The 19383-nt window shown below is 50.4% G+C and overlaps 1 protein-coding gene across 1 annotated transcript; it reads right to left on the bottom strand.

Moving 5' to 3' along the window:
- Positions 1-4861: 4861 nt before the first annotated feature.
- ABCG4 (ATP binding cassette subfamily G member 4) lies at positions 4862-18932 on the bottom strand. The gene is made up of 14 exons (XM_049856834.1): positions 18695-18932; positions 14395-14512; positions 12101-12233; positions 11912-11962; positions 11569-11714; positions 10088-10211; positions 9845-9959; positions 9539-9678; positions 8357-8455; positions 7953-8121; positions 7765-7865; positions 5587-5745; positions 5310-5428; positions 4862-5087 (listed from the first exon to the last, which is right to left on the bottom strand). The coding sequence occupies exons 1-14, from the start codon at positions 18930-18932 to the stop codon at positions 4862-4864; spliced, it is 1938 nt and encodes a 645-aa protein (XP_049712791.1).
- Between the last annotated feature and the right edge of the window lie 451 nt (positions 18933-19383).

Here is a 19383-nt window from a genome sequence, read left to right as displayed (position 1 = left end):
CCACCCCATTTTACTTATGAAGAAACTGAAGCTCAGGAAGTTCCATAGACTCCCCCAGGTTGACCCAATTAGGAAGTGGAAGAGCTGAAACAGAATCTAGGACCTGCCTTATCTTACCTCACCCTTGGGCGTTCCTGAGGCACGGGCCCCCGGGCGTCCTTTCCTAAGTCCATCTTTACCTCCTCAGCCTACCTCCCATCAGAGACTCAAGTTGAGGGCACTCTTGGGTCCTTAGTTCAGTACCTGGCTCTCTTCAAACCCCAAGCCTCTGTGAATGGCCTCTGGTCATTTTGGTCAAAGAAGGAGAAAAAATGGAGGCTAAGGGACAGTTCCCACCCCAACCTGCTCTTCCTGCCTGGCACCCAGTCATGGCCTAGCCTCAGGGCTTCTGGGTCCTTAAGGCCCCCACCCTCATCCTTGCACTTCCAGAATGGGCACACCCAGGAGCCACCCACCACCCACAGCTGGAGCACACGTCCGCAAGCAAGCGTAGGTGTGTATTATGCACCCAGCAGAGATGCCCAATAGGGAAATCAGAGAGGCTCCCCAGGGCGGGGCTGGGACGGGGGCTGTCAACACGAATAGTTCAATTGTCCGTTTAAATATTCATTCATTCACTGGCTGTGTGCTACTCAGCTAGTACTGAGCACCCCACCCCCGTGTGCCAGGCCCAGCACTAAGCTCTGGGGCTGCCAACCCCAATAGGTATGCAAAGGCCAGACCACAGCGTCTCCCCTTCAGTGGAACTATCCCAGGGGTTTTGAAAGGAGGTGATTTTGAACGGAATCCTAAAAATAAGTCAGGGAGGGGTAAGGAAGAGCATTCTAGGCAGCACAGACAATGGGCATATTTGCATTGTTCCTCCACCATTAACATAAACTCTGCCCCCTAAGTTTCCTACCTGATCTTTTGAGTTGCTGTTGTCAATTTGATATCATATAAATAGTTCTTAAAAGAACACATTGGTTAAGGCAGACATTGTTTACTAGTTAAGCTAAACTAATAAACTATTATTTGGTTTTAAGACTTCAGGGGATATTTTTGATTTCAGGTTTCAGGTTTAAAAATCATCTCGGGGCAAGTTTCAGGGGTTCATCCAGCCTCCGTGGCTCCAGAAAGTCTGAATTTCATGAGAATTTGAAATTCTGTTCTGCATTTTCTCCTTTTGATCAGGATTCTTCTATAGAATCTTTGATCAAAATGTTCTGTAATGGTAGCCGGACACCATCCAGTTCTTCTGGTCTCATGGAAAAGAAGGCAGTTGTTCGTCATTCCACCTCTTTTTAAAGTGGAAGCGTCAGACATCACGTAATATCGGCAGCACCCACTGCACATATGACCATACGTAGTATGTCACCCACAAAACACACCATGCCAGTCCCAGGCACAGACATGTATGGCAGATGGGCCCTGGCTACAGCTACTGGACACAGCTCAAAACAACTCCTTCCCTTATCCTCCCCCCACTTCCCTGTGGGTTTCACAGTCAGGTAAGCTATATGATAATATATAATTAGACTGGGCTGTCAAAGACCAAAGGACTGTGAGTCATGCGCTGGCATGTCCTCTGTTGTTTGTTGCTTTAGGAGCCGTAGCATGGAAAACTATCCTGGTCATCTCTGCCCTCCAGCACCCGCACAGGCCCTGACACACTGAAGGTGGCTGTGTTAAAGACGGTGATCTCCGAATCCAGGAAGGTCAGTATTCAGGGAGAGTGGGACAATTTCATAACAGATGTGCACGCACGCCCCAACTCAGCAGGTTACATGGATTGGTGGGAGAAACACCAGGCCAAAGGGAGTGGGTGGTTTATGGTGGCAAGAACACGGTATCTTGAGAGCTTGTTCAAGTCATTCTCCAACCCTTGGGTTTCTTTTCTGTAAAAGGAGAAATGGTAATAATCCTAGCAGCCTTGTAACATTTCTGTGGGAATAAAAGAGCTTTATTCACAGATAAGTGAGCCACTCTATGAACATTCTCTGTGCCTGAATGGCCCTGGCTGGCTCTGGAATGGTGGCTCGCCTTATTCAGCTCTCTAGGGAACTTATAAATGTAGGAATTGATAAATAATTGACACTTGCAGAAATAATGGCTCACCTTATTCAGCTCTCTAGGGAACTTATAAATGTAGGAATTGATAAATAATTAACACTTTTAGGAATATTTGCATTTTAAAAGAGAAAGATTTAGAACAATGCATTTTAAGAGAGACTATAGAATGGTGGGATTTCGTGCTCTCTGACTTATGAGGAGCTATTCACGGGCATTGCTTCAGGGCGAAGGCAGCACCCAGAATCCCCCCTAAAGCTAACTAGAATTCCAGAACCTAGAACGGGGACTTCTTCCGACTTCCACTTCCCATAAGAAACAAAGTCAGTCCATCTCCAGGCGAGCACCCAACCAGTCATAGATTGCATCCTCACCTAGCATGGGGCACTTAGCTCTGCAAGCAGCACAGCTAGGGTGTTCCAGGCAAGGTTGGTGCCAGTTTGACACACACATCTGGCAGGATTGATGTCAGTCCCTTCCTTCAGTCCCCAAGCTTCAGGCCCAGAAGAGAGGAGTGTGAGACCATGTGCTCTTCTTGAGTCATCCTATCACCAGCTCCCAAGCACCTCTGGACACTTGCCTACTCCAAACCACGGGCCACCAGGCCATCTGCAGTTCTGGAGGCTGATGGCTCAGCCCTGCTTAAGTGTGACCAGGAGGGAGAGAAGATGGGGAAAAAAACGGGAAAAGTTGGGTGAGCTTAATGAGGCCCCTCCCACTCCCTCTCATCTTCCTTTATGACCACTAACCGCTGCCACCCCCATCATAGGCACAACCAGGACTCAGTGAGCCTTGAAGAGAGTCACATATCACTGAGACATAAACACACCCATGCCGCAAGCCCAGGGTACCCAGATGCAGCTTACACTGCCGTCATGACCAAGTGTCATTTTGGCCTACGCAAAGAATGAGGAGTCTAGAAGCAGAAGACCTGGTTTCCAGGCCTGGTCCCTCCTCTACTAGCTGAAGGTCTTTGGGCAAGTCATTTAACTGACATCTCACTTCTCTCATCTATAAAATGGGTTGTCATGAGGGATAGTGCAGGGTTGGCATGGGACGCCCTTGAAGGGTTGGCATGGGTTGCCCTTGAGATAATGAACATGAAGCACTTACAAGTTGCAAAGCATGATACACATATTTCATAAGACACATATTCAACTAGCTCAGTATATACCTACCACTGACTCTCTGAAGTTGACAGATACCTTACCAAGTGCTCTGAAGACCCTCTCACAGCTCATCGTACTGGGGGAAGTGCACACATATTGATATACTACATACTGTATAAATATAGGTTTTATTAATAATGGGTAAAATCCCACAAATACAACTGGCATCTCTGTGTAAGGGAAGAATCCGTGGCAGGGTGAGGGAAGGTAGAGGGGTATGTGTACAGGAATAAGGGGAGAAAAGAGCCCTGGGGAAATCAGAAGTAGAATGAGCCTGGATCCCACCAGGAAAGACAGACATGCTCTAGGTGTGTCTGCCACCCTGGTGCCCAGGGCATATTGCTCTGATGTCCTGGGGCCACCTTGGCTAGAGGGGGTGGGGAGGCGTGGAGTTTCAATGAGCAGCAAAGAGGCTGGGGAAGGAGTGAGGGGGTGAGAATGCCAGCCTAGCGCACGAGAGGAGGGCCATGGGGTGGTGGTGGCCTAGGCCAACTGACACCCATGACTGTGCTTGTGTTGGGTCCTGAACTCCAGGGAGCTAGTGCCCTGTGCCACCCCTGGCTTGGGAGGGAGGGAAGACTGGGGAGTAGACACCTGCAGATCCCAGAGACACCCTGGGCAGCGCCAGCCTTATCCTTAGAGACTCCAGTGTGGGGCCCCTCCAGGAAGAGGCTGGCATTGCCTTCCCCCAGCACTCCCACCACCTTGCACCATCATTCTTCCTCTGAGCTGCAAGGGATGGCCACTGAAGGTATAGCTGAGATTGCATTTTCGCAAGTAAGTGTCTGTAACCGGGAGAGGGAGGGAGCATTGCAGACATTGCCTCAGGAGCAGCCAGGAAGGAGCGCTGGGTCTCGCCCCCCCTCACCCTGCCCCCAGAATAAAGTGCATCCGCCAGTTCTGGTGGCAGGTGGAAGAAAAACACAGATAATATTGCAGAGGTGCCACCAGGCCCTATCTCCCATCAAAGGAGACGGGAAGGGGAGACAGGATCATCCCATGGCCCCAGGCCTGTCAGATCCCTAGGACTGAGAGGGGGGACCAAGACAGAAAACCCAGCTTCTGTCCCAGCAGATTGTCCAAATCAGCCAGGGTCTGGGGGTGGGGACAAGGTGAGGAGGAGGAAGAGACTTCCAGAGTCCTTTCCTGCTCCATGCCAACATCCATAATGGGACTTCTGGGAGACTCCAGCAGGGCCCAGCCCTGGAACCCCAACCTTATAGCAGCCCAGTTTACAAACACTTGTGTGGTGGGGGTCCCCAGAGGGGCCGCTTTGGTCAGTTGTAAGTAGGGCCTGGAGAGCCCGGAGCTCCCAGGCACACAACAGAGGAGGGTGCCAAGGGCAGGAAGAGGGTGGCAGCCTCCTCATGGTCTTTGCATGCAGGCGTTGGAGAGAAGAGTGAGGGAGCTACAAACCGCATCGACTTGGGAAAAACTCCAGTGTACTTGGGGAGGCTGGAGCCCCCACCCCCAGGGCCAGGGCTGGGAGCTCAGCCTGCTAGTCAGTCTTTGGAGGAGCCGAGGGAGGGAAGGGTGGCTGCACCAGCAACCAGTGCCCAAGTCTACAAGGTTAAAACAGTCCCAAAGGGCTGAGGCTGGGGGCTTCCTGCTGCGGGGCAGGGGCGCAGGCCAGGCGCAAGGCTCTATCTCTCAGACTTGACCCGGTAACGGAGCACGAGGTATGCCAGCAGCCGTAGGGCCAGGAAGAAGATGCCCAAGACCACGAAGTCCATGTAGAGCTTTGCATCCTCCACATCTAGAGCTCGGAGGATGCTCTGCGGCTCCCGGAATGGGCAGCGTTCCTCTGAGCACATCAGGTCTCCTCGCTCCATGCCATAGATTGTCAGGATCACTCCCTCAAAGCCATACCTACATATGCAGGGGCATCAGAACAAGATACAGACCACAGGGATCCCCTTCCTGGGAAACTGTGAGAACCCAGCTGTAGTGCTCTTGTTCCTGGGGGCGGACAAGGGTACCCTCCCCAAAGTATAGTAGGGCAGGCGCCAGACTTTGTACAGCTCAGGAAGACCTGGGTGTGGCCCCCTGCGGGGAGGAGCAGGGGCAGATGGTGAGGGAAGGGGTGCTGACCTGACATAGGAGAGGTAGGAGCTCCATTGAAGGTAAGTGGGGATGGTCTTGAAAGAGACAAAGAAGCCGGAAAACAAGAGGACAGGGATAGCGGTAACCGGCCCCACAAATGTGGCTACCTGGGGAGAGTGGAGGAAGACCCAGCTGTCACCAGGGTGACCAGCACAGACCCAGGACTAGAGTGACCCTAGTGTTTCCCTGCAGGTTCATCCCTCCCCTTATGGCCAGCTCCTCCATCCTGCTGTGAGACCCCATCCCCTCTCAGGGCCCCTCCCACCTGTAGAGAATTGGAGGCAGCTCCGATCAGCAGCCCCAGAGACTGGGCCACCAAGGCGGTTGCTGTGGCCAGGGCTGAGAAGAGCAGGAAGCGGCTGGTCTCGGCTGGCTGGCCCGTCATCCAGTACACGATGCTGCAGTACACTGCTGGGCATACCACCTGGGGAGCAGGCACAGGGCTGGGCATGGACTAGCTGGAGGACAGCTAGAAGGGCATGGTGGCCAAGACCCTCCACCCTACCCGCCCAGGCAGGAACCTCTAGAACACCGATTCCCAGAGCGTACCTCCCTCCACACACTGCTTCGTGCCATCACCCCAGACTGACACATGTCCCCTTCCTCCCTGACTACATGGACCTTCTTCATGTTTTAGTCCCGCCTCTTCCATTAGGTCCACTCTGACTAGTTCTTAGGCACAGTGACTTTTTCCTCTAAGCTCCTTTCCATCCGTACCGGCTGATTCCTTATGCTGTTAATTCATTAACTCTATATATGAGGGTGCTGGGCTCACCCTATGAGACTATCACTATATGGAGGGCAAGGACTAACTGCATCCACGACATACAGTTGTGCATGTTGTTCCCCAACCAAGAGGCGACTAGAGGCTGAGATCCAGCTCGTGCTCTGCTCACCAGGCCATGCACCCTGGCACAGTGAAGCATCCACCCTGAGGAAGGAGTACTAATTCTTCTAATTTGCACAAAGGTACCCTACAGATTAGCGGTAGCCCTCGTGCTTATAAATAGGTAGTTGTGGTAATAACAACAAAAAATTAATATTCTAAGATAAAACTATTGGTCTCTATTCATCTGGACCAAAAGAGAAAGAAGAAAATCCAAGAATCAGAGAAGGAATCAGATGACAGGACTAATTGTCTCCATGAACCATGGCCTGCTCTACCTTGAGACCAGAAGAACTAGATGGTGCCCAGCTCCCACTATCGAACATTCTCATCAGGGTCACAACAGATGAATCCTAACAGAAAGGGAGAAAAACGTGGAACAGAACTCAAATTCTCAAAGAATCTAGACTTATTGGACCCACTGAGACTGAAGGAATCCCTGAGACTATTGCGCTGAGATACTCTTTACACCCTGAGCCAAAGCTATTCCCTGAAGCCACCTTTTAACTAAATAGCAGGTTAGCTCAAAAAAGTAAAGAATGTACTCTTAAGTACTGCACTTTTTAAAAAAATTATGTATATGAGATCAAAGGGACAACAACTACTCTAAAGCATAGAGAAGGTTGGTGGAAATGAGACTAGGTTAATGGGAATGGAACAACTAGAGCGGAGATAGTGAGAATGATGAAACGATGTGAATGTAAGCAATGTCACTGAACATTATGTGAATGGGAACCTGTTTTGCTGCGTATAAACCAAAAACCAAACCCAGTGCCGTGGAGTAGATTCTGACTCATAGTGACCCTGTACTTTCACCAAAAACACAACAAAATATTTAAAAACAAAAGAAGCTAATATTTAGTATGTGCCAGGAGTCCCTGGGTTGTGCAAATGGTTAAACGCATTTGGCTACTAACAGTGGAGGTTCAAGTCCACCCAGAGTCACCTTGGAAGAAAGTTCTGGCAATCTACTTCCAAAAATCAGCCACTGAAAAGCACAGTTCTGCTCTGACACACATAGGGTTGCCATGAGTTGAAATCAACTCGATGGCAGCTGGTTTTTGGCTAGTATGTGCCAAGCACTATCTTAAGTATTTGGCATGTATTAACTTAGTTAATCCGAACAGCCAATGCTACGGCAGGTGCTAGCATCCCATGTTATAGATGGGTGCACTGAAGCACAGACAGATGAGGTGGCCTGTCCAAGGTCTCACAACTAGCATTTAGTAGTGAGGTTCCAGAGCCTACACTGTTACTGCCTTTAATGAGGTTTACGGAGTCATTTGTGGGATTATTACTTTCATCATTTTCTGTCTGTCATTTATTGTTTCCACTAGATCACAAGTTCCACAAGTCAAGACTGTGTCAGCCTTCTTCATTGCTTTTATCCCCAGTGCCTGGCATAGAACCTAGGACATGATAGGTACCCACCACCTATTTACTAAGTGAGGAGAAGTAAAGGAAAAGATGGAAGGTAACAGCATTGGGGGAACCAAGGGCGAGTAGACAGAGCAAGACAAGATGGAAGCAGTGGGTAAATGGGAAGAAGAGGCTCACCTGAAAGGGCACATCGGCCATAGTCTTGGCCAGGTAGTATGCTTTGAGGCTGTACCAGTAGTTGAGGTGCTCCCTCATGAAGACCGCCATCTCTAAGGGAACTGAGGAGACAGACAGATTTAGGCAGCGCTGCTGCCCGACACCTTGGCCCCAACCCTGTGCCCCATGCCCAGGGCAGCTCAGCTCACAGGTGAGCACAGTTGGCATGAGGGCGGCGAACATGAGGAACAGCATGGAGAAGAAGAGGCAGCCGGTGTTGTTGAAGACCTTGCTGGCATCGTCACCAATGTGCAGGTAGAGGAGGCCAATGAGCACACCGATCACCACATGGGACATGAACCGCAGGTGGGTCAGGACCTGTGGGAGGGAGGCGCCACCATGGGGTCGGAGAGGGGGACAGGCAGGGTGAGCCATATGCCAGGGTGGGTAGGCTGCAGGGCAGGCCATCCTGGAGGAGGAACTCAGAGCTGCCCTCACAGACTCATATACCTCAATAGGGGGCCACTGGAAGAGGGACCCCACTCCCATCCCATCTGCTAGGATCCGAGGCCCCAGAAGACCAGGCCTCCTCTCTCCCAACTTGATGCCTCACCGTGTCCCTGAGGATGGACAAGAAGGTCCTCTTGAAGAGGATGCAGAACTGCGTGAGAGTGCTGGTGGCAAAGGTGTGGCTTTCAATGGGATCCACTTCCTGGGTGAGAGGAAACAGGATCAGGTGAGCCTACCCACCACCATTGCCTACCCAGCTAGCGAATGGGAAAACCCCTGAGCCCTTCCCCAGGGCAGGGGTCTTTCAGGTGGACAGAAGGAGTATTCTCCACCATTGAGTTCTGTACCTGGAAGCTGTATTCGGGGGTGTGAATCAGAGTGAGATTCAGAGAAAAATACACCGAGGGGGTAAAGCCTTGGAAGGGAGGAGGAAAGGGAGTCAAGGACACCAATCGGTCACTTCTATTCTTTAATCCATTGAAAAATATTTACCCTAAGGTTACAATTTCTTTATGTCCCCAGTTTCACAATAATATTATTTAATAATGCTAATATTGACAACAATAGCAACAACTAGCCCTCCCAGTTTTCAAGGGTTACAGTATCTCATTTACGGACGAGAACCAGAACTGAACAAACACCTGCTGTACCAGGTCCAGTGCTAAGAGCTTGGCATGATATCTAATCAGTCCTCCCCATAACCCTGTGAGGTAAGTATCCTCACCTCCAGGTTAGAGAGGAGAGTGAGCCACATGGGCCCTGAGGCTAGAGATGAAGTCTGTCTTTCGTACTACACAAGCAATGTGCTAGTACTGAGAACACACTATAGATGCTCAATAAGAATTTGCTGACCATATAAATGAATGGAAAACTGGGCTCAGAAAGGTTAGGTAACTTGCCCAAGGTCACATAGCTGTTAATAGTAGGTCTACTCCAAGTCCAAGCCCTGGTAGCACAATGGTTAAGGGCTTGGCTACCAACAGAAAGGTTGACAGTGCTAGCCCACCCAGCAACTCTGCAGGGGAAAGACCTAGCAATCTGCTTCCGTAAAGATTATAGCCTAGAAGGCCCTATAAGGCAATTCTACTCTGTCACATGGGTTGGCTAAGAGTCTGAATCAACTTGATGGCACCCAACAACAACAACAACATTCCAAGTCCTGTGCTGTTCTTAGTACCCAATGGTTGCGATACCTCTGGGAGCAGCCTCTTCGCCAGGGCCATTTTCCGTGGTACCTTCTCCCTTCCCCCACTCTGCCCTCTCTGCCCTCTCTACCCCTACTCACCTGAGAGCAAGGGGGGCAGGTGGGGGGGACCTCATTCTTCTCAGGGCTGCTCTTCTCAGCCGTGGCACAGAGCCCATTCTGCACAGCCCTGAACAGCATGGGGTTCAAGTCTCCATACTCGCCAGAGGCCACCTCAATGACTGGGGGACACAGAGGCGAGTGCTCAGCAAAGATCCACCCTCACTTCCCAGGGGCAAGCTAACCCCTCCTTGGATATGTAGGGAAGGCAAGTGACAGTGAGATCTCTGCCCCCAGGTTTGGCCCACCGCCACCATATCCCAGCCCCTCCCTTAGGTCCCTACTCACTAAAGTCAGCAGGGTTGTGGTAGGTGGGGCAGTGCAAGCCCTGCCCCTTCAGATAGGGAATCAAGTTGGTGACCATGCCCTTGAAGATGCACTGACCCTGGCTCAGGATGTAGAGCTGAGGTGGAAAGAAAAAGCTGAGGAAAACATGACCAGCGTACAAGGCGAAGCCCCACCAGTACCTCTATGACCCCATTCCCTCTCCCTACCTCAGGCCAATCTTCTTTGAGTCCTGGAGGTACTCACCTTGTCAAACATCTCAAAGAGCTTGGCACTGGGCTGGTGGATGGTGCAGATGATGGTACGGCCTCCCTGGGCCAGGGACTTCATGAGGGACACCACTTGGAAACAGGAGGCGCTATCCAGACCACTGTCCAGAGAGAGGCCACCAGGGAGCTGGGTGAGGGGGGTGGGTGGGGCCAAGAGAAGGGGCTGCTTAGGGTGGGACAGCTGCTGTAAAGGGCATGGAGCTGGCAGGAAGGGGTCACTCTGGCCACCTTCATATTGTGTACACCCTGGAGGGTTCAGGCATTTTGAGGCCAGGAAGCCCAGAGAACTGTTCACTTTGGGAAGCATATACTGAGCACCTGCAGTATGCCAGGCACTGGGATTATGGTGGCGAAGGTCTGGAAGGAGAAACAGACAAGTGCACAGATCAATTTAGACCATGTGGAAAGTGCTGTAGAAATACAGGATGAGGAAGAGGGGGAGGCTTTAACTCTGTACGAGGGTGTTGGAGGGGAGTCAGAGGTTTCCTGAGTGAGCCTGGAAGAAGTAAAAGTTAAGCCAGGTGATAAGGGTGATGGTTGAATAATGGAATGATCATAATTAATGTCACTGAACTATATATATGAAGATTGTTGAAATGCCCAATGTTTTGTTACCTATATATTTACCCAAAAAACCCAGTGCTGTCAAGTCGATTCCGACTATATATTTACTACAATTAAAAAAAAAAAAAAAAGATGCTGAAGGAAAAAAAAAATGAGTTAAGCCAGGTGAAGGTAGAAGGGGAGGTTCATGGTGAAGGGCATTCCCGGCAGAAGACACAGCACGTGCAAAGCTTAGAGGCATGAAACACATGGTTTGACCAGGGAATTTTAAGCAACTCATTATTATTAGAGCATAAAATGCAAGACAGGATGAAGGAAGACCCGAGGCTGGAAAAGTAAGTTGGGAACAAGACCTTGTAGGTCATCTGACTTTATTCTGAGGGCAAACGATTGCGTGTTTTTAAGCAGGTAATTAAATATTGCCAGATTTGTCTTTTAGAATGATCACTCTGGCTCAAGTGTGGGGGAAGGATCGGCTGGGAGAGACAGGAGGTAAGGAGACAGGAGTCTGTTGCAGAAATGCAGGCAAGAGCTGATGATGTCCTGAGCTGAAATGCTGGCTCTGAGGACAGGGGCAGGGGCAAATCCAAGAGCTATCTAAAGGAGGTAGAATCAAAGGCCTCATCGACTGATTGGCTGTCCGGGGGAGAAGGGGAAGAAGGCATCAATGAGGACAACTGGATTTCTGCCTGGGTGAAGGATGGGGCTGTTCATAGCAACAGGATACCCCAGATAGGGCAGGACTGGCAGGGATGGAAATGAGGAACTAGGCTTTATCTTGGCCCCGGGGGCTGCAAACAGAGGCTCTCGTCTCCAGCAGCAATGGCAAGATGCAGCCTCCAGCCCCAGGCTAGGGGAGGGAGGAATTCTGGTGGGAGAAGCGAGGAGAACTACCTGGTGGGCTCGTCAAAGAACATGACAGGTGGGTTGTTGACCAGCTCCAGAGCGATGGCCAGGCGCTTCCTCTGCCCGCCGGAGAGCAGGGCTGTCCTCGTGTGGGAGCAGGACATCAGGCCCAGTGCCGTCAGGATCTCTGTTACCTGGCCAGCCCCCCCACCCACCCCAGATCAGCTTCATAGTCTCTGCTTCCTCTGGGCATGGCCCAATTTAAAACAGCATCTCCCTTAAGTCCACTGTCCCAGCCTTGGCGACCACTCTCCCACCCTCCAACTTGGGGCCCCAGAACTCAGTAGCACCAAAAGGGGAAGCTGTCCCATTCCCTCCCCTCCACGCTTACCAGCTCCTTCTTCACCTCTTGCTTCTCACTCAGCTTCAGGTTAGCAGAGACCTGGAGCCCAGAGAGTAGGCTAGTCAGGTATGTGTGGAAGGGGGCCCTGCCTTGACCCCTTGGCCAATGAGGAGGATGAGGACAGCAGATAGCAGATTAAGGGTGGGTGGGAAGAGAAGATGGCCATCTAGCCCTCACCATCATGGCTTCCAAAACTGTTAGGTGTGGCAGCAGCATGTCATCCTGCATGATGTAACAGGACATTTTGCGGAAGGTCCTCAGCTCCCGTGGCCTCCCATTGACCAGGATCTGCCCCTTCATGCCAGACTCCCTGCAGGAGCAATGGTGAGAATGAGCATTGGCCACACCTACTTTAGGATCCCTGTCATGGATTGAATTATGTCCCCCCAAAAACGTGTGTATTTACTTGGTTAGGCCATGATTCCCAGTATTCTATGGTTGTCTTCCATTTTGTGATTATAATTTTATGTTAGGAGGATTAGGGTGGGTTTGTAACACCACCCTTACTCAGGTCACCTCCCTGATCCGATGTAAAGGGAGTTTCCCTGGGGTGTGGCCTGCACCACCTTTTATCTCTCAAAAGATGAAAGAGAAGCAAGCAGAGAGTAGGGGAACCTCATACCACCAAGAAAGCAGCAGAGCACATCCTTTGGACCTGAGGTTCCTCCACTGAGATGCTCTCAGACCAAGGGAAGACTGAAGACAAGGACCTTCCTCCAGAGCCAACAGAAAGAGAAAGTTTTCACCTGGAGCTGACACCCTGAATTTGGACTTTTAGCCTACTTTACTGTGAGAAAATAAACTTCTGTTTGTTAAAGCCATCCACTTGTGGTGTTTCTGTGATAGCAGCACTAGATGACCAAGATAGAATTTGGTACCGAGAGTGGGGTGCTTCTCTAACAGACACCTAAAATGTGGAAGTGGTTTTGAAACTGTGAATGGGTAAAGGAGTAACATTGACAGAGAGCCAGCAGCAGCAGAGAACCTGCAGCGGCAGAGAAGCAGCAGCGACAGAGAACCAGTAGCAGCAGAACCAGGAGGCCAGCACCAGACAGCACTGGAGCCGACCCACAGTTGAGAGAGCTGAGTGCCTGTGCGCAGGAGGCTTCCTGGTGGAGTGGCGTGCTTCCAGGCACTTGTCGATGGAGTTAGGCTTGCTGACCCACGGAACCAGAGAGCTGAGTTCCTGTGCACAGGAGGCTTCATGGCAGACTGGGGTGCCTCCAGGCACTTGTTGGTAGAACTACAGAGCTTTGGAACACTTGCCCCAGTAGGGCAGGTGCGGGCATGTGGCCCAAGGAGCTGAGAGGCCAAGAAACCAGGAAGCAGAAGCTGAAGAGACAAGGAATGCAAGAAGCCGAGCTGCCTCAGTCTCGAAAGGTATGGCCAGGACCTCTGGTGTTTCTACGGGTGGAGTTGCCACTCAGATTGACTAGGAGAATTTTGCACCTAAAGCCGAGGGAGCAGAGTTGCTGTCCCAGTGAGCCTGGAAGGCAGAGCTGAAGCCCAGGACCAAGGGGCTTGCACTCAGAATCTAGAGAGTGTGGCTAATACCTATCTGGAGGGCAGGTCTATTGTGTAAATGGTCTCAGAGAACAAAGGATTATTTCCAAAGCCTTGAGGGCTAAAGTAATCAGTTCTGCTGACTTGCTTGGTGACTGTTATCCCTTCTTTTCCTCCAATTTCTCCTATTTGTAATGGAAATGTCTAGCTTGTGCCTGTTCTGCCATTGTACCTTTGGAAGCAGATAACTTGTATTTTAGATTTCACAGATGAAGCAGAATTTTTGGATTTTGGACTTGGAGTTAAGACTTTTGCTATGATATGATGGGGTGAATATGTTTTGCATGTTGCAAGAATGTGATTTTTTAGGGGCCAAGGGGTGGAATGTCATGGATTGAATTATGTCCCCCCAAAAACGTGTGTATTTACTTGGTTAGGCCATGATTCCCAGTATTCTGTGGTTGTCTTCCATTTTGTGATTATAATTTTATGTGAAGAGGATTAGGGTGAGATTATAACACTACCCTTACTCAGGTCACCTCCCTGATCCGATGTAAAGGGAGTTTTCCTGGGATGTGGCCTGTACCACCTTTTATCTCTCAAGAGATAAAAGGAAAGGGAAGCAAGCAGAGAGTGGGGGAACCTCATACCACCAAGAAAGCAGCAGAGCACATCCTTTGGACCTGAGGTTCCTCCACTGAGATGCTCTCAGACCAAGGGAAGACTGAAGACAAGGACCTTCCTCCAGAGCCAACAGAAAGAGAAAGTTTTCTCCTGGAGCTGACACCCTGAATTTGGACTTTTAGCCTACTTTACTGTGAGAAAATAAATTTCTGTTTGTTAAAGCCATCCACTTGTGATATTTCTGTTATAGCAGCACTAGATGACTAAGACAAGCCTTTACCTGCTCCCCAGGAGATCCTTCTTCCTGGGCCCCATCCCCCATCCCACCCTACCCTTCTCCTCACCTGTACCCTGCCAAGATGTTCATGAACGTGGACTTGCCAGCCCCCGAGGGGCCCATGATGCCAATCAGCTCCCGGCGGCAGAATTTGCCCGATAGGCACTTGAGGAGGGTCTTATAACCTGCAGTGCGTGGGGAAGAAACTTCTGATCAGGGCTATAGTGAACAGAGGTGACCCAAAACTCTTAGCAGCAGCTATGGCCATCAGTGAAATAGGCAATCCCTACTCAATAGGCCCAGCAGTACCCCACATCCTCTCATCCTATTCCTCTAAAAATGACCACCACTAATGTCAAAGTATTAGAGGCAACAATCCTCTCCTGAAGGCCATAGAAAAACCCACATAACTCATAGATGGGTGTGGAGACCAGATCACGATTATAGAAGACCCTGGTCTCTCCCATAAACACGGTAGCCACTCTCGCACCCCCGCCAGGAAGACTGATCAGGCTGACTCTCCCGAGCTCTCATACCGTTTTTCATATGCCTGCTTGTTTGTGTTCCTCACCTGATGTGCCTGTCACTCACCTCCTCTCCCCCAGCCTCTTAGTCAATGAGTTCCTTGGGGGCAGGGTCTAGTCTCACTCAACTTTTCACCTCAGCAGACTGGCATGTAGTAGATGCTCAGTAAGTGTTTGTTCTATGAATGTATGTTCTCAGAGTTTCTGCCTCATTCTGAAAAAAGCCTTCTTGCTTTGTGCTCTCTGCCCACTGGGCTTGTCTCTCCAGCCCCTAACATGGCCCCCAAAAATCTCACCTTTCATTCATTCATTGGGAGGTGGCATATGCATTAAGAGTACTGATATGAAGTCAGGTGGGTCTGGGTTCAAATCCTGGCTCCACACTTACCAGCTATGTGACCTCAGGCAAGTTCCTTAACCTCTCTGAGCTTCAGGTCCCTTATCTGTAAAACGAGGATGATAGCACCTATCTCATAGGGTTGTTGTAAAGATTCAATGAGATGATGTATATAAAGCATACGACACAGTGCTTGGCACACAGAGTGCATTGAAAGTGGCATTTTATTACTAATTACATTTGACGGATGCTTACTGATATTCGCTATATGCCTATATGCCAAGCTCTGTACCAGATACCTGGACAAAAAAAAATGAAGACACAGTTTCTGAGTTCTTATACCCAGAAGGTCATGGTCTAGGCAAGGAAGATGAACAAGAAAACATCTAGGACCTGAGGAAAAATAAAATATGGGTATAAAATATGGGTTATACAAATAACATGCTATAAGAATGCAAAAAATGGAATCAACAGTGGAGGGGGGAAGGCAGAGGGAAAGTCTGGAATGGCTTCATGGAAGAGGGAGCATTTGAGCTAAGTCTTGAAGGATGAGCAGGATTTCAAAAGGCAGAGGCCCCTCCAGGCTTTGGGGGAAAAGCCCTGCTGCTGTGCAAGTGTATATATAGTGCAACCTAGAGAACAGAGGGCACAGACCAGCTGGAGTTACCTGGTGAGATACGGGGATGGAGAGAAAGGATGAGGCCAGTGAGGAGCGCCTTGAATGCTATGCTTGCAGACCTGCCTCATGTGGGGAGGAGACACTAATCCCCTCATCCTAACACTCTCCCTTCTATACCCTCCTCCAATCCCCACAGAACCCAATTCCCTCCCTACTCTACCTCATTAGTGGAGACAGTGAAGGGATGCCATCTTTAACCTCCCTTCAGAGCGCCCAGGACTGGGCACTGGATCCAATATATATAGCTGTGTTCTATAGGTACAAGGTCCACTGTTGCCTCCTGATCACACCAAGTACCTAGATGGCACTTTACAGTTTACAAATCTCATTACCTCAGTTGTTCCTGTAACAATATAGGTGAGGCAACTGGGACCCAGGAATATCCAGTGACTCATCCAAGGTCACACAGCAAGTTCTTTACAGGAAGAGGGAGCACATAGGTTCCAACCCTCTGCCTCAGTCATCATTACCATCAATCAGAAAGATGCCTGGTTGTATACTCCAGCATATTCTTTTCAGAGCCACTCATGGGAAGGGATTCTTTTGCAGGGGAAGAAATTGGCAATGATGAACCTTCCCCTCATTTAATCACAGCCAAACACTGGATCAAACACGGATGCCTAATACAAATATCACCTTACATTTGACTTTCTCAAGGCACTTTCACAGATATTATCTCAGCTGAGCTTCATAACAAACCTGTACAGTGGGTATTTTGATCATCCCTGTTTACAGATGAGGAAAGTAAGGCCAAGAGAGGGTAAGCAGGCTGCCCAAAGTCACACAGCTTATCAGTGGCTAGGAACCCAAGTCTCCAGACTCCTGCTGTACCATAAGTGCTCAGCCTGGAAGGGAGCCTGCCAAGCCTTCAGGCTGAAGACACCAGTCCAGGAACAAACCACTTAGACTTTTCACCCCAGAAAGAGCAAGTTATCTCCTTTCTCTAAAGCAAAGACTCTTAACCAAATGTCTGCGGCCCCAAAGGAGATCAGGGGGTCCAGCAACTTCTGGAAATGATGTGCAAAGTGTCAGGTATGGGTGTGCAATCTTCTGGGGAGAGGACTGTGGTTTCTGGCAGATTCTCAAAGGAGTCCATGACTCCAGGAAAGTTTAAGAGCCATTGCTATAAAGTAAAAGTTGAAGGTCCTCTCTTTGCCTCCTGCAGGAGGAGACGAAGCAACACATCCATCATTCTATACCAGTACTATAATCGAAAGGTCACAAGGTCGAGGTTCTAGTCCTGCCTCAGTCAGTAACTCTGCAATTTTGTCAAGTCACTTAATCTTTCAGGGCCTCAGTTTCCTCATCTGTAAAAGAAAGATAAGAATGTCTCCTCCCAAGGACTTAATAGGTTTACTGTGAATATTAAATGAGATAATAATAATTAATAGAAAAGTATTTTGAAAAAATGAGAAATGCCACATATATAGGGTCATTATGAGTTGGAATTGACTCAACAGCAATTGAGTTTGGGGTGGCAAATCCTTACAGAGGAAAAGAAATCTCTCTCTCCATGCCCCTTGCCCTGTTTGCTCTCTGCCTGCCCTTAATTGCTTTCTGTCTTCTAGAAAAGGGGAGAGGGATTCAAGGGCAAAGAGAAGTCAGAAAGGTAAGGACAGAGGGCAGAGAAAGGGGCTAGCAAAAAGGGACAGTAGAGTGGAATGGGGCTGGCAAGATCAAAAGGAAAGACCAGGTCATAGGTGTCAACCTGTGGCCATTGAGTTGAAGAAACCAGAGAGCTGGCCCACCTAGCACATTTCTTTTTTATCTTCATTTCTCCTTAAAACTGTGAGGAAATGAGAAGGCTAAGGAAATAATAGCTACCAAGTCATTTTGCACAGAGCTGGTCTTAGGGCCGAGAGAGACTGCTTAGGGCTACAGCACTGTGCAGGGAGCCCGGGTGCCTCAGTTTCCATTGGCTCAAGCCCCGGGACTTCTGAGCCCCTCATCAGAGTGAGGGTGGGGAGTGGAAGACAGCTCTTGTTCAGTCCCTTCCTGAAGCACCCACAAACCTTAAATCTCGGAGAACAATGTCCCAGCTCCACCCCTGGCCCACACCCAGGCTCTGGGAAGCAAATACAGCTTCCCCATCCCTGCTCAAGCTGTTCAAGGCAAGGAATGCAGGAGATGGTCAGGTTCAGGGGAACACAGCCAGTGGCCCTACCCAGACTTGTCCTGATTGGGAGGACAGGGAGGTGTGCCAGCATTCTTAACTAAGAGAGGAAAAAGAACAATGCATGGAGAGCCAGGAAACCTGGCTTCTGGTCCCAGCTCTACCGCTTATTACCTGTGTGACACTGGTCAAGTTACTCAACTTCCCTGGGCCTCAGTTTCCTTATTGGTAACATGGGATGATCTCCATCCTGCCAAACCTCCACCCTGCCTGCTTCAAAGGACTGTGGCAAGAATGAAGTAAGATGACAGGAATGAGAACACCTTCAAAAAATTAACAGTGTTCTTTAGGTAGACCAAATAGAACTCCCCTCCCTGAAGATACAGCCCCTCCCACCACTTTCTTATCCCAGCCCTCAAAGGCAGAGATCCTGTGTAAAATAATAAAGGGAAATTCACCAAGAACCAGAGGTCATAGAGCCTGTTTAGAAGAGGAAAGCTTCAATGACCAATTGAACCCAGTGCCCCACAGTGCTGGCCCCTCAGCTGTGGGGGAGCAGCGACTCTGGCACCTCCACTGCCTCCACAGAGAGGGAGGGTCTGAGGCACATATTTCAGTGTCCCACAGGGCCCACTGATGTGGGACTTGCAAAAAAGGGGCCACCCTCGCCTCAAGTTCCAGGAGAGGCAACCCAGCGGTTCCCCAGTTCCCTACCCCGTTTGCGCCAGCAAGGCCCCTCCCGCACGGAGTAGGACAGCTCCACGAACTCGATGTCCACGGCGGAGCGCTTGGGTAGGTGGGAGAAGCGCTGGGCTTCGGTGATGTGATTCTCCACCTTCTTCAGGTGCGTGGTCAGCACAGGGGGCTCCGCCCCGTCCTCCAGCACCACAGCCATGGCCACAGCCCCCGGCCCTAGTCCACAGCCCACAGCCTCCAGCGCCTTCTCTGCCATCATGCCGCCGGCCTGCTTGGAGAGGGCCTGCTCAGTTCAGGGCACATCCCGAGCCCTGCTCTAAGCGCCTTTGCTTTCTAATGCTGCCCACCCACCCTCATTCCCCGCCTCCTTCTCAGGCCAGATCCACGGTTGTCAGCACCCCATTCCCCGCGGCCTGGGCATCACTGCCCAAGTCCCATTCCCGGTGCAGCCATGCTCAGTCCCGACGTCTGCTCGGCCCCGCGCAGCCCCGGCCCAACCCCAGCCCAGCTCCAGCCCGGTCCTTTAAAGCCCTCGCCCGCTCCTTCCGCCCCACACTGGCTCTAATCTCCTTACCCCGCAGGCCAGCAGACCCTGGGGACTGGATGGCTGAGTGGGTGAGTGCGATGGGCCAGCCGGCGGAGGCTGCCCGCTAGGAGGTCAGGATAACAGCGTGAGAGCAGGACGGACGAGGGGAAGGCGGAGGAAG

This window comes from Elephas maximus, chromosome 17 (assembly GCF_024166365.1).
Source record: "Elephas maximus indicus isolate mEleMax1 chromosome 17, mEleMax1 primary haplotype, whole genome shotgun sequence".
NCBI lineage: Eukaryota > Metazoa > Chordata > Mammalia > Proboscidea > Elephantidae > Elephas > Elephas maximus.
This window is presented reverse-complemented; position numbering and strand designations above follow the sequence as displayed.